The sequence below is a fragment of the Acomys minous genome (genome assembly GCF_964271855.1).
Source record: "Acomys minous genome assembly, chromosome: 10".
NCBI classification, from domain to species: domain Eukaryota; kingdom Metazoa; phylum Chordata; class Mammalia; order Rodentia; family Muridae; genus Acomys; species Acomys minous.
This window is the reverse complement of record NC_140491.1, coordinates 95046443-95073640: the sequence shown is the minus strand read 5'-3', so window position 1 is coordinate 95073640 and position 27198 is coordinate 95046443. Positions and strand designations below refer to the sequence as shown.

Here is a 27198-nt window from a genome sequence, read left to right as displayed (position 1 = left end):
AGGAAACACTACAGCCTGGCCCAGCACAGCATGATGGGAGGACACAAGTCTGGCCTGCCTGTGACCAGAGAGCAATCGGAAATGGGACTGCCCCAGTGAGGTCCTGTTTGGGACACTACTCTACCCAGACCAGGACTTGAGGTGATGAATTTTACCCTCCAGGCCTTTTTAAAGGTGACAGCGCCTGCGGATCAGCAAGGAAGGCTTTGTGATGAAGGAAGTAAGGAGAAAAAGCAAACTTCCTCAGCGAAGCAATTCCTTAAAAAATGGGTGCTTCCTGGACTCCGTGCTCACTGTCCTAAACAACAAACACTATGGGGCTGGTGTGTAGCTGTGAGTAGAGCATCTTTGAGCACGTTTGAGGTCCTGGCTTCCGTGTTCAGCACAATAAGAGAAAAGAAAAAAAGCCTTGAGCAGGACGAGAGGATACAGTTAGTGGCCGAGCGTGTACCTGCTGTGCATGGTAAAGACCTGGGTTCGACCGGGGTGGGGTATGAACACAAATGGGGCCTAGATTTAGCCCTGATGACCAGCGCCTAGGCTTTGGGGGAGATAATTAAATATAAGTGGGCCTAGCTGGGCCCGATGGTGGTGCTCGCCTTTAATACCAGCACTTAGGAGGCACAGGTAATCGAATCTCTATGAGTTAGAGGCCAGCCTGGTCTACCAAGTGAGTTCCAGGACACCTACACAGAGAAACCCTGTCTCGAGAAACAAACATACATACATACAAACAAACAATCAAACATAGGTGGGTTTGTGAGAGCGGATACCCTATGGCAGTATTATGTGTCCTTATATGACAAGGAAAAGAAACTGGAGGTGGCTGTATCATGGCCACGTGAAGGGACCATGAGAAGACATGCTAGTCTCTACAGTCTATTTCCTTAAAAAATATGTATATATTTACATATACATGTATACATATATGTATGTACACACACACACACATTTTGTGTTACCTTCATTTCCCAATTCCTAGCTCTGCACATCTTTGGCTGCTCTGCCTCCATCGCAGCCGGCCATTCCTACCCCCTACCAACATTCACATTGCACAACAAATTCGAGGGTTCCAGCCAGGGCACCAGCCTGCTCTGTCTATTCCTACCTCACGCTAACAGTCATTAATGTTAGAGACAGGTCGAACAGCTTCCACCGGCCTCCGTGATTTCTGGGTTTCGCTGTGAATCAGCAATAATAAAAAAGACTCCCACTGTCCCCGCCCCCATCTATTTTCTTTGAGGCAAAACATTCATTTTTGAACATGGCTCTGGGCTGGTTCCAGCAAGCCATCTGACACAGCCACAGGGTGCAGCTGACACTGCTGGAAGGGTGGCTGGCTAGAACCTCCAGCTGTCATTAACTGCGGCAGCAAACAGGCAGCAAAACCTTGAAAAGCCTAAGAAAATGAGAGGGCGACCAGGGCGAGAGAACGCGAGGGGCTGCCAGCAGACCCCGAGCTAAAGCTCACTCCCCTTTGCTCACAGCCTACAACAGCCCGGCCTGAAGTAGGGGCTGGACCTTAACTATGAAACACATGGTCTCCACAGATACGGCAAAACGCTATGTTCAAACCTCTAGGAATGCAAGGTACCACTACGTCTAAATTGCTTGTGTGTCCACTGGTGTTTTCAACCAATCACACACAGCCGGTAAAGCGAAATTCTCCTCATTCAGACGGCTTCACGCCAGGGACCCATGACGAACATAAAGAAAATGACTCCTGTCCTCGAGGAATTCAGGCACTATCACAGCAGAGAGATGGGATGCCGGGCTTGGCGGAGGGACATACCGTGTGTGGTGTGTGATGCGGCCAGAGGCTACTCCTCCTAGACTGAAAGGGAAGACTACAGGAAAGCTGCACGGAGTGAGGTCAAACCTGTTAGCTCTGAGAAATCCTGACTTAGGGCATAAAAGGAGAATGAGCAAAGCAGGGGTGGGAAGGTTGGGGGGCTGGGTGTGTATGGGGGGGACAGACGGACAGACTTGCAAGCGCTGGACACAAATTGATGAAGCAATGACGGCCAACCAAGGCCAATCAAAGAAGAAAGAAGAGTCTTTTCTTTCTTTCTTTCTTTCTTTTTTTTAAAGAAAGATTTATTTATTACTATGTATATAGTACTCTGCCTGATGTACACTTGTGGGCCAGAAGAGGGCATCAGATCAAATTATAGATGGTTGTGAGCCACCATGTGGTTGTTGGGAATTGAACTCAGGACCTCTGAAAGAACAGTCAGTTCTCTTAATTTCTCCAGCCCAAGAAGAGTCTTTTCAATAAACGGTTCAGAGACAAGTGGCATCCATGTGTGAAACAATGAATTTAGTCCACACTTCACACTATAGGTTAACCCAAAATGGACCGTAGATTGAAATATTAGGAAGTGAAAACAACGGACCTCTTAGGAGAAAAATAGTGTCAAGCTCGGTTAGGTAATGGTCAAAGAGACAGGACATCAAGTACGCTGACAACATAAAACCCTTTCTGTTTGAGACAAAACTATCATGACTGTGAAAAAGAAAGCCCAGGATGGAAAAATGTTTGCAAATAACATACCTGATAGATAATTTACATTCAGGACATTAAAAAATTCAGTACCATGTAAGACAGCAGTTTGCATGCACTAGGGTGATGAGTTAGGGGACGAACAGGGTTAGAGAGGCTGTAGGGAAACTAGACTCTAGTCCACAGGTGGGAGCATCAAGTAGCGTAGCCACTGGGAAAAGTAAGTTGCAACACAGAGTTAAGACCCACCAGTGCTAATACCACATATATAGGCAAGAACAAATAAAAACAAACGTGCACATACAAGTTAAAACACAAAAGTGTTCACAGTAGCAGTATTCATAGTAGGCCAAAGTGCAAACAACCAACTGTCCATAACAGGTAATCAAAATGTGCTTAAGTAGGGCTGGAGAGACGGCTCAGCAATTAAGAGCACTGGCTGCTCTTCCGGAGGTCCTGAGCTCAATTCCCAGCAACCACACGGTGGCTCACAACCACTGATACTGAGATCTGATGCCCTCTTCTGGCCTGCAGGTGTGCATGCAGACAGAGCTCTCATGTACACAAAATAAATAAATAAATCTTTTTTTAAAATGTGGTAAGTAGACACTCTGAGATTTTATTAGGTAGCAAAACCAAACTCATACTACAGTTTCATACTACAAAGTATGTTCCAAAACCAGCAACAAAGTCACTCACTGAAGATCACGTCTGGTAATGATGCTAACCATAGGACATGGCCACCCTGGGGAATCATCTACCACACAGAAGGGGAGAGGAGGCTGCTGGGGGCTTGGGATAGGGGAAGGACAGGGAAGAGTGTAGAATGGTTAATAATGAATTTAAGTGTGTTTGGGTTTTCTTTTTTAGGTGAGGTTAAAGATGTCCTAAAATTAAACTGGAGCAATGTTTACAATCTTGCAAAAAAATGTCTTTTAAAAACTGCCCTGGAAACTTTAAATGGTAGAATTATGTGGTGTACAATTATATTTCAATAAATCTGTTTTTTAAAAAATGCAACAGGGTAAATTACAATGGAAAAATGTATCAATTTAACTTTAGAAAATTAGAAACCTCTGTAAGTCATAAAACACTATAACCTAATTAAGTGGGAAAATGGACCCACAATGGTTTTTTAATAACATTCAAGACTGACAGATTCAAACAAACAGTAAAACTGCCATTCCTAAGAAACACATACTGAAAAGTCACGATCAACCATATCCTCACTAGTGACCAAGTGTGTCTTGACCCAGCCATTATACACATACAGCCCAGCCTATGAAAAGAAAAATGGCATTCCTTTAGCTGCTGGTCAGGAATGCTCTCTCACTGTTCTTCAGCTAACCCCTTGCTTGTCCAACATTGGAGATAATGGGGAAATGTGTGGCTGTTGTTGTGTGCACCATAGAGCAGAGCAAGAACACTGGACATGGTGGTGCATGGCTGGGAGTCGGAGGCCAGCCTGGCAAAAACAAACAATAGAAAAAGACAAAAGTAACTGTAGGAGGGTCAGGACTAGACCCATCTCTCTCTCTCTCCCTCCCTCCCTCCCTCCCTCCCTCCCTCCCTCTCTCTCTCTCTCTCTCTCTCTCTCTCTCTCTCTCTCTCTCTCTCTCTCTCTCTCTCTCTGACACATACACTGTTAAGTTCTTAGTATTGCCTGACTGGCCTTAAGCAATCCCCTGTCTCAGCCTCCTAAGTAGCTGAGACCACAGGTATGTGTCACTGTGCCTAGAAATTTCATATACTTCATGTACGGATAATTCTTTACCAACTATTATCTCTAATACAGGAAGATAATGATAAACATATATGTGCTTGCCCTCGTTAAGGAGGACATGCACGCAGCAATCATGTATTCTTCCCTGGTGGCTGGCAACTTGCTCTATTATTAACATTAGTCTGGAAGTTAAAGAAACAAATCTTGAGCCGTTCCTCATACGCCTTAAATCCCAAACTCCAGCAGAGATCTGGAGTGCTGGAGTGCTGGTGTTCCCTGGATACTCCTGGAGCAGTTTCCGGGTATAGCCAAACGGCACACGGGTGAGCTAGGACTCACGAACAGAGGAATAAGTACAACCAAGGCCCTCAGATTCAAAGTGGAACAGACACTAGCTCTGTGTGTGAGCACACATTTGGAGAAGAATGACAGAAAATGGGTGTGTCACTGTCACGCCTAGTTTAGCTAAGGGACTACTCCTTGGAGAAGGCTACCATACGACAGCTTTCTGTGAGGAAACAGGGCTCTTCTAGTTCCCACAGCAGAGGGAAGTCTCCTTGCTGAAGGCTGCATCCCAGCTGCGTCTTAGACACTCAAAAGGAAAGCAGGAGGTGGGGGCGGCGGGGGGGGGGCGGGGGGGGGAGCGGCTGCTTTTACAAAGTGAAGAAGGAATTTGTGTCTCCGGCCTTAATCTCCATCCCCAGAAGCAGGCTCCCAGGCACACTACTTCAGCCTGGGCTCTCCTCTGTACACAAAGCCAGAGCATGCACTCTCCCACTTAACAGCGCATGCGTCCGCAGCACACAGGCAGAGTGGTACTGCTGACAGCTCAGTAACTTGCACAAGTTCCATAATGACTGTGGGATCCTTGCTTCCTCTTCTTCAAAGGCTTCTGAACCCGAGGCTGCTCTAAGAGCCCTCGCAACCCCAAGCGTCTTAGACGCCGCCATGATCTCTGTGAGCCTCTCCAAGCATCAAAGACAGCAAGCGGTTATAGATGCAACTGGACACGCCAGCTGAATGCCTTTCTAAACACGAACTTGATCTGACTCAGCTGTGAAAATGCCCCCGACACTGTACTCTGGAAAGAAAGGAAATGGAAACGTCTAAGAAGCCCAGACAGATGGGGAGTTCAAAAGAGGAGGGTTACAGAGAGACACCCCCAGCCCCCTTTAAAGGTCTCAGCAGTCCACAACTAACCCTGGCAGAGTGCCTACAAGCGCCGTCCATTTAGATATTTTCCAGAAGATGTTAACTTCAAAAACAAAACAAACAAAAAGACCCCTCAGTGGACTTCTAAAAGGATTATCAAATCAACACAACTTCCCAGAAAGCAAACGGCCAGTGTGCAGCAAGAGTCTTCATGAATGCAGGTAACTTCATTGAATAATTGCACTCTGGGAAGCTACCACCCCTGAGGAGGTATCGGATGTGCACAAAATTTGCCAGACAAAAAAGTATTAGGAGTTCTGGAGATGGGTTCCTCATCAATATGAACCACTTACTGTGAAATGGTATGCTTATAGGCAGGGTCTTATATAGCCCAGGCTAGCCTCTACCTCATAAGCACTGGGCTTATAGACAAGGTCTTACATAGCCCAGGTTAGGCCCTACCTCATAAGCATTGGACTTATAGGCAAGGTCTTATATAGCCCAGGCTAGCCCCTACCTCATAAGCGGGCTTATAGGCATGCATGGCTGTTCTTGGCAAGATGGGAAATGATACATATTATACTACAGTTGAAAAACAGGAAACATTTTAGGTCATGCTACAAGGATTGTTTTGGATGTGATTCTTGTGTCTCACCCTTCCATGCCCTGGGATTATAGGCATGTCCCACGATACATGGTTACAATTTCTTTACATGAAAAAACACTATCAATATCTAGGTGGAAACTTGTTTTAAAATCAATTACAGAATATTGAAACGGCCAACAATAAATATCAAATTTCTCAAGAAAACCAGAAATGCATTAGGATATAAAGCATGAAAAAAGAGAGAAAAGGAAAGAAATGTATCATGTGGGTCTCAGGTTTATGGGGTAGATGTCGGGGGATGGAGGGAGGGACGGGGGACGGGGGGGGGGGGGGACGGGGGACACGGAGGGCAGAGGATCAGTCAGTGACATAGTTGCTATTCAAGCATGAGACATGAGTTTGAGTCCCAGTACCCATATATTAAGAAAAAAAAAAAAAGCCAGGTATAGCAGTGTGCCTATAATCCCAGGGTTGGGGAGGCAGACAAAGGAGAACCCTTGGGGCCTGCTGATGGCCAAGCCTATCTGAAATGAAAGAGGAAGCTTTGCGTACAGCAAGAGAATCTGTCTCAGGACTGGGCTGGGAAGGTGTGTGGTGGGGCGTATCTCCAACCCCAGCAGATCAGGTGGATCTCCAGAGTGTGAGACCAGCCTAATCTACATAGCAAGTTCCAGTGCAGCCAGGGATACATTGTGAGATCCTCACTCAAAAATAAAAATGAGGTGGGAAAGCCATTAGGGAAGACTCCTGATGCCAGCCTCTGACTTCCACATGCACACACACCCATGTGCATACAAACACATATAAAACACACACACACACACACACACACACACACACACACACACACACACATTAAAATGCCAGCAGCAGTTCTCTCTCATGTATGGAATTTCCTAATTAAGAAACACTCTTGCAGAATAGGGTAGGAAAGCCTTGGCAGACATTAACTCCTTGTCCAAGAATCGCACGAGGAAGATGCTTCCCTTTCACAGGTCGCCAGGGTTTTCTCTAAAGGAAACAGACAGACAGCAAGTGGAGTTTGCACAACCACTGGACCAGCTATGTCAACTGTAAGAAAGAACTGGAACTAGCCAGTGCTCTCCAGTCCCCTCGCTCTAGCTAAAAGTACAAAGGGGGCAATTCAGGCCAAGGATCACTAGTCCAAGGTGTCCGGGGGACCCACAGTGTTTACGGATTTAGATTATGTAAATGCAGATGCTGAGATAGGAGGGGGACCCACATGAGACTGATTTGTGCTTATGTACATCCTGTAGGCATAGCCAGGAGGAAACGTATGCAACACTTTCAGTGTGCCTGATTTTTGCCCATGATCAAGCCACAAGAGGTTGGGTTGTGGTGTCCCGGCAATAGTCAAAGTCACAGATATTGGAGCATTTCCGATTTCAGCCTTTCAGATTAAGGCTGTTCAACCTGTACCAGCACCTGTCATCACTTTCTGTTGTTCCCATTTCAGATTTAAAGGGCTGCCCCACACCCATGCCTAATCATAATGGAGCCAACGTGATCTATCAGGGGGAAGAGCTTGCAGATACGATAATGGCATTACTAGGAAGAGGCCCCAGGAAATGCCATTTTCTCATCTCCGGGAGACAAAACAAAGATACAGTACAGACACTGGTGCATTCCTAGTCCCAAAGGACTCACAAGCAACCACAGAAATATCTTAATGGGTGTCGGTCCTTGTTTGTGATGGTCATAAAATGGATCTTCCAGTTAGAATTGTATCAAAATGTGAAACAATGCCCAGAAAATGGAATATGCTGGCAAGCAGTGGAACAAAACACAAATAAGCAGATGAAGGTTGCAGAAAGGTAAATACAAATAATTGAATATCAAGTGGGGGGGACTGCACATATAGCTGTGTGTACAATACTTTGAGCATGAAGGAGGCTCCCCAAGTTCAATCCTTGGCACTTCTAAAAACAAGTGATTAAAAGCAAGTAACTCAATCACACAAAATTTACATTAACACAATGGTATGCCAGCTTGTTTGTTTGTTTGAGATAGAGCCTTGCATTGTAGCTTTGTCTGACTTGGGACTTTTTATGTTGACTAAGCTGGCCAAGCTGGCCTTGGATTTTTGTGCCAGACCCCTTGTCTTTGCCTTCCATGTGTGGCAGGTAACAAGCATGAGCCACCAACCTGCCTTTAATGATATTATCTCTGCCCCAGTTTGCAGGATATAGGTTGGAACTAATAGCATTAATCCAAATGTTCATGACTATAACTTGTGTTGACCAAGGTGCTTTATTACAGACACAGCAGTTGTCTCATGATGGAATAATAGTTCCAGGCTCTGGCAGTTTCTATCTATTCCAGTAGGGATAGAGCACTCCCTTTCCATGAAGGAAATAGTCCAATATAGTCAAGCCGCCAAGTTGCTGGCTGCACTCTGGGGAATGGTGCCCTGCCTGGGGCTCAGTGTTGGTCTCTGCTGTTGGCAGATCTGGCACTCTGCAGGAAGTGTAGCCAGGTCAGCCTCCGTGAGTGGAAGTGCAAGTTGTCATGCATGACTTCCATCTCTGCCACTATGGCCACTCTGGTCATGGGCCCATCAGGCAATGACAAAGATGGCCAGGCAAAGAGGTGTCCACAGAACAGTCATCCTGTCTACTTGATTACTGAAACCTTACTTAGCCGAAGGCACCTTTAGGTAAGCATTTTTATAGGACACAAGTACTTTTACATCCTTCGTCCCTCAAAGAGATCTATCTACATATTTCTTCCTTGAATTTGTTACTTTTCAACTGCTGTGACAAAAATATCACAACTAAGCCAACATATAAAAGAAAATGTTAAAAAAAATTTGTGACTCAAAACTGCAAAGGGTTATGACCCATAACGGTGGGGAGTGGGCAGCAGTAGCTGAGCGCTCATGTACCTACCAACAAGTAGAAGGGAGGGAGGGAGGGAGAGAGAGAGAGAGAGAGAGAGAGAGAGAGAGAGAGAGAGAGAGAGAGAGAGAACTGGGAATGGTATGGGCTTTCCCCAGCACTTGGGAGGCCGAGGCAGGTAGATCTCTGAATGTCAGGCCAGCCTGGTCTACAAACCTATTTTCAGGACAGCCAGATCTATACAAACCCTGTTATTAAATAAATACAAAAACTCAAAAAGAGAAACCGAGTGAGTGAGCAAGCAAGACAGAGAGACAGACAGACAGAGACAGACACAGAGACAGAGAGAGGCAGAGAGAGAGAGAGAGAGAGACAGAGGCAGAGACAGAGAGAGAGAGAGAGAGAGAGAGAGAGAGAGAGAGAGAGAAAGACAGAGAGACAGGGGGAGAGAGAGAGAGAGAGAGAGAGAGAGACAGAGACAGAGACAGAGACAGAGAGACAGAGACAGGGAGACAGAGACAGAGACAGAGACAGAGAGAAGAAGGAAGAGGAAAGAAACTTGAGACCTTAAATCTCACCCTCTGTGATGTGACACACCTAATCCAACAGGCCGCACCTCCTAATCCTTTTCAAACAGTTCCAACAACTGGGAATCAAGCATTCAAATACATATGAGCCTATGGAGGCCGCTCTCATTCAAAACACAATATTCCTCAAATGCCTTTTTCACCAATTTTCCACTCATGCTCTTTCCAAATCCTTGATCATCCAGTCAATCCATTGGCTATAGTCCATGTGTCAGTAAAGAATTGTACATCTGGCCATTCCTACTTCCGAGCAAAATGTGCAACCACTAGTATGGCCTGAGTTTGATTAGCATCAGGTGGCAAAGAGTTTCTATATGAGAAAGTAAGACAGAAGAGTGGTTGCGGGTGGGATGGCTTCCGAGTGAAAACTAGACCTGAACAAGTCAGGGAGCACAAGCCACTGAGGAGAAAGGAGGGCACCTGAGGGAGGACTGGCTCATTGTCCTCTGGGACCTACACATACCCTTTATTTACTGTATCGTTAGTAGCAACAGTGCTCGTTTTAAAATAGATGGATATTTTTAAAGCCAGTGCATGTTCACTGCCATATGCCAACCCATGTAAAAAAAAAAAAAAGGCAGGTAAGACGTTAGCATGCCGGATACTTTTCCAGTGGCATACTTCAAGCAGGGATCCATATCAGCAACTACGAAAATATGATCTCACATCTTCTGAGTGCCATTTTTAACGCAACCATCTCTGTCTTTCATTTTTTTTTTTTTTTACTTAAAATCACCAAGATACTAATGCCAAGTCACCACAGTGAGACACGGATTTGCTACACAGATTTGGTCAGGGCACCAGAACTGTTCTGCTAGCGTGGATCTGCTCAGTGGAACTAAAGCATCTAAGATGGAAGGCATTTTCCTGAGCCCGTGAAAAGATGACATATTCAGGGGGACTGATACATCCTTCTATCGACAAGACCATCCACAAGAACTTAGAAATAAATAATCATTTTTTTAATGTTTCCTTTATTCTTATTGTATGTGAATGGGTGTTTTGCTAGCTTGTGTCCATGTGCCACATGCGTGCAGTACCTATGAAGGCCAGAAGAAGGCATCTGATTCCCTGGGACCAGCGTGACAAGATGGTTGTGAGCCATCATGTGGGTGCTGGGAATTGAACTCAGGCCCTCTGGAAGAGCAGCCAGTATTCTTAACCTCTGAGCCATCTTTCTCCAGCCAATACATTTCATTTTTATTTTTATATATTTTTTATTTAATTTTAATTTATGTGTATTAGTGTGAGGATGTCAGATCTTGGAGTTACAGACAGTTGTGAGCTGCCGCGTAGGTGCTGAGAATTGAACCCAGGTCCTTTCAAAGAGCAGGCAGTGCTCTTAACCACTGAGCCATCTCTGTTCAGCCCCCATTTCATTTTTATAAGGGATATTTCTCAAAGCCAAATCTGATATTGGTCGAGGAATACGGGACAAATTGGTTAGGGTTTCTCCGCCTATATGATGAAAGAGTCGTCAGCCACATTGCCCGGGCTTGCCCAACAATGCTACGGAAAGCCCCACAGGACAGACAGTGACTTTGCTATCAGTAATAAAATTATGTCTGAAATGTAGCAGTCCCTCGAGTCTCAGGTGATCCCCAGCCCTGAGGCAAAAGCAATAGCAGTTCACAGTGTGAGCAACTGCACGGCAGAAAGAAACGTGGTTCAGTATGTCACATCTGCGTCTGGTGTTCCCTTCAGCTGAGCTTCCTTAGCAGATACTAGCTCAGAGTCATCCTGTTCTTCATAGGGATGGCATGCTTGGTTAAGACACTCTGCTTGCCCTAAAGCATCAGAGAGCAACGCACACAATGTTAAAGAAAAAACATTAGTCAGTGATGCTTCTGAGAGTGCATGGAGGCACGCTTCATTCAGGAGTGGATGTCCCACCTCACTGGGCAGTAGTGTTTTGTTTTGTTTTGTTTTGTTTTGTTAGGGGGAGGGATACGAGACAGGGTTTCTCTGTGTAGCCTTGACTGACTGTCCTGGACCTTCTTTATAGACCAGGCTGCCCTCAAACCCATAGCGACCTGCCTCAGTCAAGGAAAGACTAGTCTCAACTATGACAGTTGCACAGTCAAGTGGGGCTGTTGTAGCCAAGGTACAGGGTGAAGGTCAGCGGATGGAAAATCACAAAGAGGAAACATCAAGACTGAGAAGGGGAATTCTGGCTTAAATGAGCTAACAGGAGACTTGCCGCTGTTAGCCCAGATGATCCAATATGACCTGGGGCGCTGGTGGCAGAGCTGGGGGTGGGGAGAAGACTTCCCTGTTAAACTGACATAACAGGTTTCTTGGCTAAATCCGTATTTTTTTATAAAAAGGCCCAGATAAGCCTAGGAGAAGGTTCATGAAATTTGGCAAAGCAAAAAGTTTCTGTTGATAAACCCACTAACCTAGGGTGAAAAGACAGTAATATAGCTAAATTTAAAAAAAAGAAAGAAAGAAAGAAAAGAGAATAAAAAAGGTGTGTGCAGCTGCTGAGCGCGGTCATTCCCACCAGGGTAAGCTAGCAGGAGAGGCCCTGTGGGAACCGCCATTTGCAGGAAGAAAAGGCACAGATAGAGCAGTGAGGCAAGCAAAGGACATTCCAGGAATTCCCCAAAATACTGATAAACAGGTCAAAGTCTTTGGCACAGGAAACCACTTCATACCAAAAAACGTTCCCAAGTTCCAGCTAATGACTGAACTGTAAACAATGCTGTTCAAAATAAGAAAGTTCTGGAACAATGAAAGATTCTGGACACTCCGACATTTCTAACATGTCACGCCTCAGGGCTTTCCCTCATGACTCAAAAACAATGCACATGTCACTTCAAGTAACACAAATATTTAGGAAACCAGAATCTAATTAATTTCATGGCCCCAGGGCACAATTCAGATGAACTCGGAATATGTTCCCATGTAATTGAGAAGAATTTTCATTGGCACACGATCAATGGGAACCCAAATTATCTTGCCTTTTGTAAGCAAATAATTCAGCCAATTTAAAAAGAATATCAAAGAGCTGTGAGGACCGGGAGGACAGGCACAAGGAGGGCTTTCCTCACATCTGAATCCCAGCCTCTCCCGTTCAACCAGCACTTGTTTTCTTCCCAGTGTGGGTAAGTGTATGAAATTGTTAATGATGAGTCAAACTGGTTTATCCGAGGTACCGAAAGTCCGTGGCTCCTGTCCTGTTACAAGCCTGAGTCGTCACCGGAAATTGACCTTTATCGCTGTCCCAGTGCTGGATGATGTCAGCAAAAGATTCAATATATAAGCTTTGATGGTAATGGACAGGCTGTTGTCAATGACACCTGCTTGTATCCACAACTTTAGGGGTGTCTTGTAAGGAGACAGTGTTCTCAATTCACCAGGAGGAAACTGGCAAAGCCATTAGTTTTGAGGGGTTTGTTGTTGTTGTTGTTGTTGTTGCTTTGTGGTTTTCAGTTTTGTTTTTCCAGATAGGGTTTCTCTCACTTTGTGACCAGGCTGGCCTCGAACTCACAGCGATCCACCTGCCACTGACTCCTTGAGTGCTGGGATTAAAGGCGTGTGCCACCGAACCTGGCTGATCATTGGTTCTTAATCAAAATCTTGAATCTATATGAAAGTCGTCGCTTCATCGTTATATGTGGAAGTGGAACTATACAGACAGGTAGGTTAAAACATTGTTTTCCCTGGGGACAGCAGCAGTTAAGCGTACCTATTGCTCTTGCAGAGAACCTAAGTGCAATTACCAGCACCCATGTCAGGCGGCTCACAGCCACCTATAAGTCCAACTCCAAGAGATTCAACAACTTCTGGTCTCTGAGGGCACCTGAACTCACATGTGCACATACACACATAGACATATAACTAAAAATAAATCTTTGTTTTTTTTTTTTTAAATCTCCTTCTTCTAAAAGTTATTTTAACACTTGGGGGGGGAGGGATCTCCTAAAAAAATTTATTTTTTAGCCAGGTGTGGTAGCACACACTTTTAATCTCAGCATTCAAGAGGCAGAGGCAGGCAGATCTCAGTGAGTTCAAGGCCAGCCTGTTCCACAAAGCGAGTCCAGGACAGCCAAGACTACACAGAGAAACCCTGTCTCAAAAAAACAAACAAAAAAAGAAGCAGCAGCAGAAGATTTGTTTTTTGAGATGAAGTCTGTTACTATGTTGCCCAAGCTGGCGTGGTATACCTGGGCTCGAACAATTCTTGTTGCTCAAGCTGGGGTGGTATACCTGGGCTCAAACAATTCTGCTTCAGCTGCCCAAGTGCTGGGATTATAGGTACGTAGGTACACGCTGCCACAGGTGGCTCTCCCAGAAGACTTCTTACTCATCTTGCTCACTTTTAATGTATAGATTATTTAAATAGCAAATATAGCTAATGAGGACACTTTTTTTTTTTACCTGGAGATTTCTTGTTTGATCTTGACTGTGTCAAGTGAGACTGCCGAGGCAGCAAAGGCGACGAAGGGAGAGACATTGAGACCCCTTTGGCCAAGCTCACACGGTAGGTGTCCTCCGCGGTAGGAGGACTATTCACAGGAGAGTCCCCACTGTGACTGGAGGATGAGGCAGGCGTCTCTGAACCGAAGTCGCCTCCTGGAGTGGAGAGAGGAAACAGATTTAGGTTACGCCACCCATGACAAGTTGATGAGACTTTAATTCCTAAGAGCTACGTTCTTAGAATACAGTTCCTATACACCAGACAGACTGAATGTCTTTTCCAGGATTTCTCCTTATCGCTCTTGAAATCCATTGCTTACAGGGGAAACTCAAGCTTTATGACTGAACTCTGTCAGGAGGCCCTGTGTGTCCTACTAGGCTGCTACAGAAAGTCATGGATCTGAGATACATCATGATCCACAAGGCGCTCTGATTTCAGCTGCAGCAGTGGGGGGGGGGGGAGAGGGGAGAGGGGGGATCAACTGGACTTTTGTGGGTGTCAGTGGAGCAGATTCCAAAGCCAGGGAACTCTATGGATTTCCAGGCCTGAGTCAGTTTCCTCTAATATGCGGATCCCAACGGAAGCCTAGACCGCATCCACAGTGCTCCCTGGATCCTCTTCTTTTCTGATCCCACCTACTCCACCTTCCTGAACCCCTGCCAACGCCGACCCATCACAGGGCTCACTTATAGAGCAGGTCCCTGTAGGATCTAACCCCCAACTGAGGCTGGAAACAAACTGCACACCATTATGAAACCAACCTTCTAGACTAAGCAGATCCCCCCAAACCATAGAGGATGCAACGATAGGGTACCGCATATATGAGGAATACAGGCTTTCCTTGGCAGGGACCAGCCTCTTAAAGAAAAAGTACAGCCAGTCTGCATGTAGTCAGATGATACACTTTGCTGCTAACTCCGCCCCCAACTCTACAGCCCTACCCCCAGTCACTTTCCTCTGTATAGACCAAGAAGCAACTGAGGACTACCAAGAAGCTTGAGTCATCACCCCACAGATTACAAACCATCTTCAAAATTCTAAATTATAGGCTGTAGAATTCGGAGGAGACATATAAGTTTTCCATAAGCAAAACCAGTCTGTCTGACAAGTGCTCTCCAACTACTCCTTGTCATGACTTCCAGACTAAAAAAAGAAAAACCAAGTACTACATTTGGGGCATGGGTGGGGGCGGGGGGCTGGCTAGGAAACCCCTGAGATGTCCAGCCAGGCAGGTACTCATTCTTGTTTGTTTTGGTTTTGTTTTGTTTTGTTTTTTTGTTTTTTAGAGACAGGGCCTCTCTGTGTAGCCTTGGCTGTCCTAGACTCACTTTGTAGACCAGGCTGGCCTCGAACTCACAGCGATCCGCATGCCTCTGCCTCCCGAGTGCTGGGATTAAAGGCGTGCGCCACCACGCCCGGCTCAGGTACTCATTCTTTTCCCAGATCTTTGTGCATAAGGCCCCAAAGGGATGAGACCCAAACCCACCATCATTTGTGTTGTCTTGTTGTGCGTGCTTTTCACACTGGGAGCCCTAGAGAAGGAGCATTTCAGGCCGTCACAGACTGAGGGAGCACACTGAAGCCTTCACTTCCACAAGCAAGTCAAAAGCAACAGAGCTGGCCAGAGAAGAGCAAGCTGGCAGTCTCCTCTGCCAAGCAGCAAGGTCTCCTCAGCCTCACTTGGGCCGACTACACTAGAAGCCATTTCAATAGACTAGAGAAGCTAATGACTTATCACAAACTGCCCAAAGGACTAGCATCTGAAGAAGGAAGAAAGGTACAATTACTAGACGGCCCTCACTGGAATCACAGGAACGCTCAAGGCAGGTGACCAAGCCGTTCTACCCCCTAAGGGAGGAGGGTAAACAGGAGTTAGTAGAGGCCCCTTATACGGTCCATACGAACCACAGAGGTGCCTGCCCTGGACCTTTACTCTTCAGACACCATGTTTTTGGGTTTTTTTTGTTTGTTTGTTTTAAAAGATTTTCCTTATTTATGTATTGAATAAGAATGCCCTGTCTGCATGTACACCTGCACACCAGAAGAGGGCACCAGATCTCATTATAGATGGCTGTGAGCCATCATGTAGTTGCTGGGAATTGAACTCAGGACTTTGGGAAGAGCAGACCGTGCTCTTAACCTCTGAGTCATCTCTCCAGCCCTCCGACACCATGTTTTCATAGACATCAATGTTGCATACTCCGCCCCACAGGACCAGAAAAGCAGCCTCAACTCTCGAAGATACCACCTCTTGAAGATCTGTAGCCAGTGCACACATGCACGGAGCACCCTAACTACCGCCTCTGCCTGCCAATGAAAGGCAGCGCCAAGGCTACAGCCAGAGCACCACCTCCCAACAGGGCGGCATGCTTATACTCTGAGGAGACTTAAGAGCAGGGACCCTTACTTTCTCGGTCTCACAGCTAGTTCTAAGCCCAGTCCCCACCACCATTTAGTCCCATAAGCAGGTACAGCGCCTATAAGATCTGCAGCTGTCTGGGAGACCCCCCACAGCTACAGAGGATACCAGAATACTAAGAAATGTTTTTTTTTCCCCATGTGTTTAAGACAGCTACACCTAAGTTACAGACTTGGGCTATAAATGACAGTGCCACAGCCTGACAGGCCATAAGGAGTAAGTCTCCCTACTCACTCAGAAAGATGCCTAACCTACACATGACAACCCAGATTTCTAGGCCCTAACTTTTGACTGGAACACAAAGAAATGGAGAGATACATACACCATCGCCAGAGACTTTAGAAGTTAAGCTTGTAGCCCACGAAATGGCAATTATCTCAGACACTTAGAATTCTCTAACACAGAACAAGAGAAATTAGGGACTGCAAGACAGACTTAAAGCATCTCCTGGTCGAGGATTCTGCCCATAAACTTTGTTTGTAGCAAGCAAGGCAAATATTTTCATCAACCACAAGTCTGTGAGGAAGAGCTTCCAAAGCATGCGGCAGCCGTGAAGACCCTCGGCCTTGGCAGCAGCTGGGCTCCAGCTCTTTTGATTTTATGTTGGCTGCAATAAAAATGGGACTTAAAGAGATGGGGTTTGGGGGGAGGGGAGACTTCTATTTGAACTTGGCTTTGCCATCCCATGATGGTATCTGTCCCAAACAGGCTGCTCTGCTTGATTTGTTGTTGTTGTTGTTGTTGTTTCTTCAGAAACAATTAAACTTCTAGCTCCTTTTTACCAGAAAGGCACAAAGCAGGGAAAGTGGCTTCATGGATGATCAGGGAGCACAGAGCACCAAGTAGGAGGGAGACGCAGCAGCTCAGAAGCAGTACAGCATCCTGGACCTGAGAACTGTAACTTTGGCAGCACAGGGCAGCAGGTTAAGGCCAAAGAAAGCCCAGAGCATTGCATGACACCACAGGCCAAAAGTAGAGGGCTGGTAAGAGCATGCACACAAATGATGGGGTATGCCCCGAGCAGCCAGACATCAGAAACCGGCTGATTGATTCAACATTCCCTAGCAGATGCTTTAAAAAGGCTTAAGAAGAATCAGCGTTGTTTCGCTACAACAACCAGGAAGACGCCCTTCCCAGTGCTGCAGCAGGAAAGCCCAGGCTGGGCAGGACAACAACGCATCCTCTCCAGGGTATGCAAGCCATGCTAGCAATGACCAGGATTTGCCAGGCTCCCCTCCAGCACTGGCAGGTGCTTCCCATGGAACATTTAAACACCACAGAGAACCACACCACCCCAACACCACTCTCAGAGAGTCCCCTGGCCCAGTCTCACCTCTCATAAACAAAATAAAAAACAAAACAAAAAAGCCAACAACAACAAAAAACAAAGCAATATTAACAGAGGCAGCAGCTGTCCTTTGTCTCATAGCCAGCTCAGACTCTAACACAGCACCGCACTTGTTTAAGGATGCTGTAAGAAACTCGGAGTCCCAAAAGTAACACATTCTAAATGAGCTAAGTATGGGAGGGGCAGTTACACTTTATCTGTAATAGGCCTATAGTATATTAGGCTCTGTAAGTTATATTCCTACAGAATATGACTGGTACTCTATAAGAATACATCTGTAATATGTATTATGTGTAATATGTCTGATACACACACACACACACACACACACACACACACACACACACCCCTAACCTTTTCCCATCTTAAAATTACTGATTTCCTGAATTCTAAACATAAAAGATCAGGAAGGGCATGGAGATAAATGGACATTTATAAGATCTTCTGTGTTTATAATTAATCAAAATTAAAATATACACATAAAAGAAGTATAAAAGTGAAAGCCGTACGCGCAAAGATAAGGGACTCACCAAAGAGAATAAAGACATCCAATAAAGCATTGTGAATTGGCAGAAATGGCTTTTGATAATAGTTCTTTATTTTACCTCTTGCCCCTCCCCCTTGAAGACTTTGAAAAAGGATTTAAACTCACAATGGAAGGGAAAAAAATGTGAGTCTAGGAGATGGACATTTAAAGGTGGCCATGCAGAATGGCAACGTCGATACTGTAGATTAAAGCACACGTAGTGCAGGATTAGAGCCGGCTTTTAAAGAAGGAGGGCAGCGAAGGCAGGCAGATGAAAGCAACGCCTATCTGAGAAAGGGTAGACCTGAGAAAGGCAGGGGTGAGCTCAGACATTCAGGTAAATAGGTCTACAGAGGCAGGAAGTAAGATTTCCATTTATCGTGCCATAAAGTGGCAGAGGGGGGTGGGGGGGGGGGCGGGGGCTGGAAGCTTAGAATAGAAAGAGAAAGATGCTCTGTTTATGCAGCTCCAGAAAAACGAGACTCGGGTGATACGTGTAACTAGGGCATTAAATGTATTACGGCATCTTATGTGGCTCCCGCCTCTGAGCACACTGTTTTTTAAACATATTTCCCATCATAAGGCTTTATAACCACATAACTCATATATATTTACAGAAACCCAGCAAGTTGGAAAAGATTTCCTCTGCAAAATCCAGGGTCGTTTTTGAACCCTGTAGACGGCTCTCTCTGCAGGGGAAAAAAAAAGTACTTTAAAGCATCTTACGTCTTTCGTGATCTCCTGGCTTCTAGGCCCAGCTACTTATCATTCAGTGTATGTGTTCAAAAAGAAAGGTCGCACCATCACGACTAATTCTCAAACAGCACCGCTGTACCACCAAAGCAGCAGGAAACCAGCTAACCAACCCCCAGGGTCCAAAATGGGACAAGTGGATCCTTTCGTCTTGAGATATTGCACAAATAAGTAAATGCCTTCTGGGTGAAAGTTAGCAAATGTCTCACACTGCATGCGCTGCATCCTACAACATACAAGTTAGCGGACTGCCACTTTCCCTCCCTGACTGTCCAAGCTTTTCCTTTAAAATATGTCACCGTGCAAGAGCTGCTATGCTTTAGAAATATATGACCCCAGAAAAATTTCCATTCTCACACCCTACAGAAGCATCATTTAAAGCAAACGCTTTCAAGGATGCAAGGATGTGTCCAGGCGGAGGAAGCTGCTTTGTCGGTTCATCTTCACAGCCTCTATGGAGCAGGTTCCATTCCTAGTTCCCTTCTCAGGTGAGGAAACTGAGTAAGAGAAATGACTAAGTAGTGTGCAAGCAGATGAGCTTGAGACAGGCATGGTGGCGCATGCCTTTAATCCCAGCACTCGGGAGGCAGAGGCAGGTGCATCGCTGTGAGTTCGAGGCCAGCCTGGTCTACAAAGTAAGTCAAGGACAGCCAAGGCTACACAGAGAAACATTGTCTTGGGGAGAAAAAAAAATGTGAACTTGACCTCAGACAACCCAACATGGAATCCATCTTCTCAGTGTCATCCCCCTTTCCAGAAGCCTGCCAAGATATGCTTTCGATATTACGTCATTCTGTGTACTTAATAGGGAAAACCCAAAAATAGTATATGTAGGTCTACACACAGTCCCAGGCCACCACGAAGAAAGCTGTCCCTCATCTATTTTCCAGCTCTGTGCCGGCTGCTTAATTAGTTCCAAGCACTCCTGAACGTTCCGCTAGGGAGGTGCCCGCGCCTCCTGATCATTAATTTTCCTTCACTCACACCTTATGCTGCTGTCACGCAAACCAAGTGCATCTGAAACATAGGTGTTTAGTCATCAAGCACCCAAAATAGTTTCCTTTCCATCTACCCAGGACTACATGTTCATTAGCTCTTTCTGCAGCGTGCGGGCCTGCGGCTTCCTGCAGCATGAGAGTGGGCAGGTCTAGCCTCCCAGCCTAGCCCAGAGAAGAATGAAAATGTGGGTCATCTGCAACCAACACAAGCCTGGGAGGGCCTGTGGGATGCAGGCAAACTCCTGATCCTACGATTCCTCGGCAGCACGCAGACGTTTTCTGACCTCACACCTCTTGGGTTCTGAAGCTTTCAAGGCCTTGCGTTCCTGTATCGGATTGGGGCAGCGGCGCCAACTCCTCTGTCCAGAGAAGAGGTCAAGCTGTTTCAGCGACTGTGGCTCAAGTCATGGACTTTAACACTCTCCCAAAAGAGGGGAGGGAATGCAGCGAACGCAATGTGCAGCAGGGCTTTCTCTTGCCACTGGAACAAGAAGCTGGTCAGGATCTAAGGAAGGAAGGAAGCAAGCAAGCAAGCAAGCAAGCAAGCAAGCAAGCTTGCTCTGGGAGTGTTAGTGTATATCTGTAATCCCAATGCTCAGAAGGCTGAGGTGGGAAGCCAGAGGTCAAAGCAAACATGGAGGGTGGGGCGTGGGGAGGGGAGGCAAATCGGAGGGGGAAGGGAAGGAAAGAACTGTAGGAGATGATTATGCAGACATTTTCCAGTATTTAAAAATGTATTGTGTCATGAGGGTGTATGCGTATCTATTTGTACATATCCGTGTAGTATGTATATACAAGGCTGTGGATAATATGCATGTAAACACTACTATTGTTTGTGAATGGAGGATCTCGGGATTCCGTAGTCATGCCAACATCTGGAAGTGGGATGTAAACAACTGGGAGCGTGGGCAGAGGTTAATCCTTGTATATGGTTGACACTCTCTACGTGCATGTCCGACGTAAATATTTACATGTAGACTCCCAAGGAGAGAGCCATGTGTGTATGTGAAGGTCTTTGGGTTAACGGGCCACCTGCTAGGATCTGACTTGGCCAGTGAGTGAAATGAAGTCCCAACCCACAGGGAATGTGCTCAAGGACACCTGCATGGTGACTACCATCCTGAGGTGGCCTTGTCTGCGGTTGGCAGGTAACAGGACAGCAGAACGCCATCAGCAATGGCAAGCATTTCTTCCCTGTCCCTGTGCTGTCTCTCTGCCAGCCCACGTCATCAATGCTGTCACCATCAGGAGGACAAGCCAGTTGATGCAGTGGGCAGGGTACAGGTGGGATGCAGGTGGTTGACGTCAAGCATGACTCTGCCGCCGTCTCACCCCCACCCCCACCCCCAACCACTCTAAACAAGCAGAGCAGCACAAAGACTGGTTTGGGTGCCAAAGGACAAGTTACAAGAAAGAAAAATAAAGTTTGCCATATGATCAGCATCTTTTAAACCATGTGGAATAAACATCTATGCCAGTATACGCAATGCTTTATACGCTGTATGACAGCGGTAGTAAAATGTGACACACAGCCAAAGCCTAGAGTTCAGTAACAGTTGATGGTGGTTGTTCTCGCCGCTTAGAGGCAGAGACAGGTTTCCTCTTCCTTGGCTGTCTTCAGTTTGGTATGTATCTTGGCAGTGTTTACTACGGCGTGAATGTTTTATAGACTATACTTCATTTTCCAGCACATACTTCTAACAGAAATGTGTACCCATCTGCTTTTACTTCCTGGGGCTGCCCAGTAAAGCTATCTCGCTGGGTACTTACCAAGAGAGATGTCTCCTTTTCCTCTACCTAGAACCTATGACCTCAATCCACAGGTTCAGACTTGCCCTCGTGCAGCTAGCACACCCAACCCATCTACCCAGGTCTTACTGATGTAAGAAGGTCCGTTCCTTCTGTCGTTCTCCAGTGATATTCTAAACTGGCTTCTGTTTGCCTGTCACTTTTCCTCAGTAGGACACAGGGTCTCGCCATGAAGTCCAGGCTGGCTTCAAGCCTACCCACCCCAAACCTAAGATTAATGTCTATTAACCACAGGCCAGATGTCTTATTCCAATCTCTTTGCCTTCAACTTCCAAGCTCAACCAATTAATGCTTGCTTTTCTTTATGTTAAATTTCCTTAAACACAACCCAAATACACTCTCTTAATTTGTAATAGCACAAAAAAACAACTTTGCTTTTCCCACCAGACCTTCTTATGGTTGACGTAAGAAATAAGAGGAGCACGGTGCCATAGACCTCACAAATACGCCAAGCAACCAGATAGCTTGGAATAGCCAGTGCCTTCAAGGTATCCATCCTTAAGCCATCTGCCTCTCAACCCCCACCCCACCCCCATCCCCGCCATCTCATTTACATGTCTTAAATATGCTATGTCTGTTAAATGTATCTGGACTAATAAAGATGATTACATTTGCTGACTGTATGTGTGTTGGTGTGGGTGTGACACTCGGAGGACAACTTGCAGGTGTTGGCTCTCTCTCTCTCTCTCTCTCTCTCTCTCTCTCTCTCTCTCTCTCTCTCTCTCTTCTGTTATGTGCACTCTGAGACTGAACTCGGGTCACCAGGCTTGGCAGCACGTACCATTCCTGCTAAGCCATTTTGCCAGCCCCCAAAAATGGTGATTAATCTAGTAGTCATTAAGTCCTTACTCAATGCACCAGGCACCTTACTAAATACCTTACATACATTAATTTATTCATCACAGTCCATTTAAAATAGATAATTTAACTTGTCCTTGTTCCAGATGAGTACACACAAAGTTGCCCACAGGTTAGAACCCAGGCTGTCTGACACCAGTCATGACACCACACTGGTTTGCTGGCCCAAGGCACAGATGCCCTAACCAAAGTGCATACGTGCATGGAGATCCAACTGCGCGGTGCCTAAGAAATCCTATCACCCACAGATCATTTAGCAAGTCGTGTTTCTCTGAATGATAATCATCAAGAACATTCTGTCACATTGGACATGATGACATTTTGGGGGTGGAAAAAATAAGTAGAGGGAAAAAGGCTTTTGGAACAATATCCTAACCTGTGCGCCACCCCCTCACTCGCTACTCAATGCCAAACTCTGGCACTCCCGTCGGCAAAGCTGTGTGCCAGCAGGCCTCACCACAAGAGAAAGGACAAGAGTAAAGGGAGCTGCTGTCTCTCTCGGTTTGGTTAAAAGGGAATTTCCTTATAAGGAAAAGGGAGTCTACAAACCGCAGAAGGAGTAGGACAAAGTTTTCTAGGTAGCATGTAAGCTTTCTCAAAAGCAAACAAGAAACAGTCAAGGGTAAAATGCTTGCCTTGCAAGGGTGAGGTCCCAAGTTTCCTCCACAGAACCCATATTTAAAAAATAGAAAGAAAGAAAGAAAGAAAGAAAGAAAGAAAGAAAGGAAGGAAGGAAGGAAGGAAGGAAGAAAAAATGCTGCACACGTGTGGCAGTTCCCTGCCAATCTCTGCCAGCACTGGACAGGCAGAGGCAGGAGGCTCCCTGACTGGTGGGCCTGGCCTACCTAGTGAGCACCGGGTCGGTGAGAGAACTCAAGGTGGATGGTACATACAAAATAACACCTGAGGATGCCCGCCGGCCTCCACACCAACATGCACACCTCCAACACCCACGCGTTCAAACTGCATAACACAACTACCTCCGTCCATATTCCAGAAAGGGAACATATGAATCGACTGTACACGTAGCTGTTGGACAAGGCCCTTTTCAGGCCTATGCTGAGGTATGGACACTAGAGGAGAGAATGAGATGACTCTGCATTTCCTGTTTTGTGCCTTTTATATTCTATATGCCATATCCCTGCTCTGCCGTGTCACACACACACACACACACACAACTGTTGCTCAGTTTTCAAAACAGCAGCATCAGTGACACGTCTGCTAAGACATCTTAGCAACAATGCCAATATCGGCTCGCCGCAGCTAACCGTAACAACATTCCACTCTAATCAGGATGTCTCGAGCAGAGAATGGCGTGCAAGTTATCTGCTTCATTCATTCTTCGAGTACGTCTCTGCGAGAGAAAGGCCCTCTTAACATCATGCAAATTGAACAGCAAAATTATACTCGCTAGCTGTTCCCTTCTGTGTATCCAACTTGTAAGTGTAAGTATGTGAGTGAGCAAATGTTGACAGAGAATCGGCATAAACACAAAAATCAAGTGAAATACACTGACAAATCGCTTTGATCAAATCATGCGCCTTGTTATCCGGTAATAGACGTCTCTAACTTCCGCAGTTGCGTCTCTGTATTTCAAGCTCATCTTTCTACGACTGCCAAGAACACAGTTGGCTAGCTAATGAGGGAATCCATTTTTCCTAAGAGTTTTCAAAGTCACATACACGAAGCGTTGCGTATCTAGCTGGGGTGTCCTTGCAGTGGCACAGGAAATAAATGGCAGCACACGAGCAGCTCTAACCACTCAACAACTCCCACAAAGGTGCATATGTGTGGCGCCCGCCCAGTCACTTCCAAGGTGACAATGAGTAGGTCTGGCTGGGGATGGACCAGGGTTAGGACTCATTGCACATCGGTTCCATCAGAGCCGGGTCCTGTAAAGATGACGTGAGCAGTGAGTCTTGTGCGCAGCACTTGAAATGCACAGCCATCTTTGCTGGCTCAGAAGCTTCTGTTTCAGATCCTTGCATCTAAGGCCTTCGTCCCCTACCCACTTCCGTCTCTTGGCAAACACATGTCTTCCCAGACTGTTTACAGCAATTGTCCCTGCGGCTCTTTCCTCCATCTGCACCAGATGGAGTGGTCAGGGCCGGGCTGGCCACATAGACAAGGGAGCCGATGAAGCTAACGAAGCAACATGTCCAAGATGCTACTAGCTCCCAAAGTCTGAAGCCGAGTCAAGGGACATAAAAGCAGAGAGCCCAGAATGGTCTGAAACGTACCATCAACCTTAAGAGCAAATATTTCCAACATGCTTACTATGGTCAAGACATTGTTATAAGGACTTTAGCTCATTTACTCTCCAAAGAACTAACAATCTAGAGAGAATACTTGCCCTACTGGCAGGGGATTGGCTCCAGTATCCCCACTGGATCTTAGGATGAGCAAGTCCCTTACGGAAAACAACACAGTATTTGCATAAAACCTACACACACCCTTTTGCATACTTGAAATCACAGCCAGATGTTGGACAACACTTAATACAATGGAAATGCTATGTAAATGGGGGGATTGGGGGGTGGGGAGAAGCGTCCATGCTGTATTATTTAGAGAATACAAGGCAGAAGTCTGTTTGTGGTCAATGTTCATGTAGTTTTCTTTTCCTTTTTCTTTTAGTTCAGATTTTAAATATTCAGCGGGCCGCTCTGTAGGGTTATTCTCCCCGTTTCACAGACACAAAACTGGAACATGGTGAGGTTCAACAGCTTGAGGTGGATCTGGGACTCGAACCCAGAACCTTGAGTATGCTAAGCAAGCACTTTACCATCACTGCACCCCAGCCCTTAGAGAAGTTCCGTGCCCTCCATTTAGAAACTCATGGCTGGAGGGCTGGAGAGATGGCTGAGGTTAAGGGCCCTGACTGCTCTTCCAGAGGTCCTGAGTTCAATTCCCAGCAACCACATGGTGGCTCACAACCATCTGTAATGTGATCTGATGCCCTCTTCTGGCCTGCAGGTATATATGTGGGCATAACACTGTATAAATAATAATAAATAAATAAATATTAAAAAAAAAAAAAAGAAACTCATGGCTGGTTGTAAACACTAGCATTTGGCACACTGTGTGACAGTGTGTAGTGAAGAACAGCTTTCATAAGGACCATTGTGTTTTCTCTAGAGAATCTGCTTTCTGGTCAGCTGTGGTTCACTTCCTGATTTCTTTAATACTTTTAATTTAAAAAAAAAATCATCCACTCTCCTCCCCCAGCATCTGCGTATCAAAACCCACGATATAAATTTAAACACTTGCATGAATATATTTTATTTCCTTGCATTTCTCCAAAGTCAAAGATGCCATGCCATGTGGGGTTCCTTTTCGTCTCACTTGATGTTAAAATTTTAAAACAATTTTAAAACTCTCATAATTGCTATATGATACAAATTACCTTTGTTTTATAGGCAAGAAAACTGAAGGTTCAAAGAAATAAAGCAACCTGTAGTTCTAAGAAAACTATTAGAAGCCTTCAAATTTGGAACTGAGACACTCCTTTGGGGGACTTCTGGTTTTGTTTGCTTGCTTGCTCGCTTGCTCACCTAGTTTTGTGTTCTGAGACAGGGCCTCATACATACACAGCCCAGGCTGGCCTGCAACTTGCAATCTTACTCCAGGCTGGCTGAAAGCAAGCTAGCAGGGCCCTTGACTCACTGCAATGCATCCTTCCTCCATCAAAAGCTATCCATCTGCCTGGAGAGCCCAGGCAGCCATGGGAACAACGCAACACATAAAAAGGAGCAAGCCCTCCAGAGACTTCGTCTTCACAACAGTGGAGCTGTGGGCGCAGGGCCACACAGCAGTGGCTGACTCACGCACAGAGCAGGGCAACAGTCGGTCGCCTCAAAGAGTGAGGGTAACCCAAGTAGGTTCCTAACACTGAACTTAAGAGAATTAGTACAGACTCCTTCACTTAATCCTACCAAACATAAAGGGTGACTTGGATAAATCGCTTTAGGCTTTGTAATTCAAAATTAAACATAGGACCTGTTTGCCTTGCTTAAAACTTTAGCTGCTGAGCTCTCAATGATTAAGCACCCATTGAAATATTGAAACGGCTACTAAACCCAACGGAGAAAGCGGTAAATGACAGGGCAAAGGAAGAAACAATTGTTTATCATTGACAAAAAGTCATACACTATATGCTGTATCAAAAATCCAAGATGTTAGTTAATTTAAGCCTCATAAGCAAGCCCTTAACACGCCGCAAGTCATTTGTCTAGGTTCGTGGAGCTGGTAAGTGACACAGCCACAATACAGCCCCAGACAGCATGGTTTCAAACAGCCAGTGAGTGTACAAAAAGTGCTGAATTCATCTTTAAAGAAATCATAATTGCGGGCTGGAGAGATGGCTCAGTGGTTAAGAGCACCACCTGCTCCCCCAAAGGTCCTGATTTTACATCCCAGCAACCACATGGTGGCTCACAACCATCTGTAATGCGATCTGATGCCCTCTTCTGGCCTACAGTTGTACATGCAGGTAGAACACTGTATACATAATAATAAATCAATAAATCTTTTTTAAAAAAAAGAAATCATAATTGAAGCAATAAAGTGAAAGTTTTCTGATATTAGCAAAGATGAAGCTGTTTAATTAAAACGTTGGTAAGGATGTCAACAAACTC

The 27198-nt window shown here is 45.7% G+C and overlaps 1 protein-coding gene across 5 annotated transcripts in view; it reads right to left on the bottom strand.

The window, feature by feature from the left end:
- The window catches only part of TANC1 (tetratricopeptide repeat, ankyrin repeat and coiled-coil containing 1), a 227884-nt gene that overhangs the window by 106969 nt on the left and 93717 nt on the right, over nt 1-27198 (bottom strand). For 4 of the 5 annotated variants that reach the window (XM_084800042.1, XM_084800045.1, XM_084800043.1 and 1 more), the window contains one exon: nt 13814-14008. In XM_084800042.1, coding sequence (XP_084656168.1) covers nt 13814-14008 — 195 coding nt within the window. Of the gene's footprint in view, nt 1-9573; nt 9647-13813; nt 14009-27198 lie in introns of those variants that run through there. The other variant, XM_084800046.1, reaches the window with a different exon arrangement.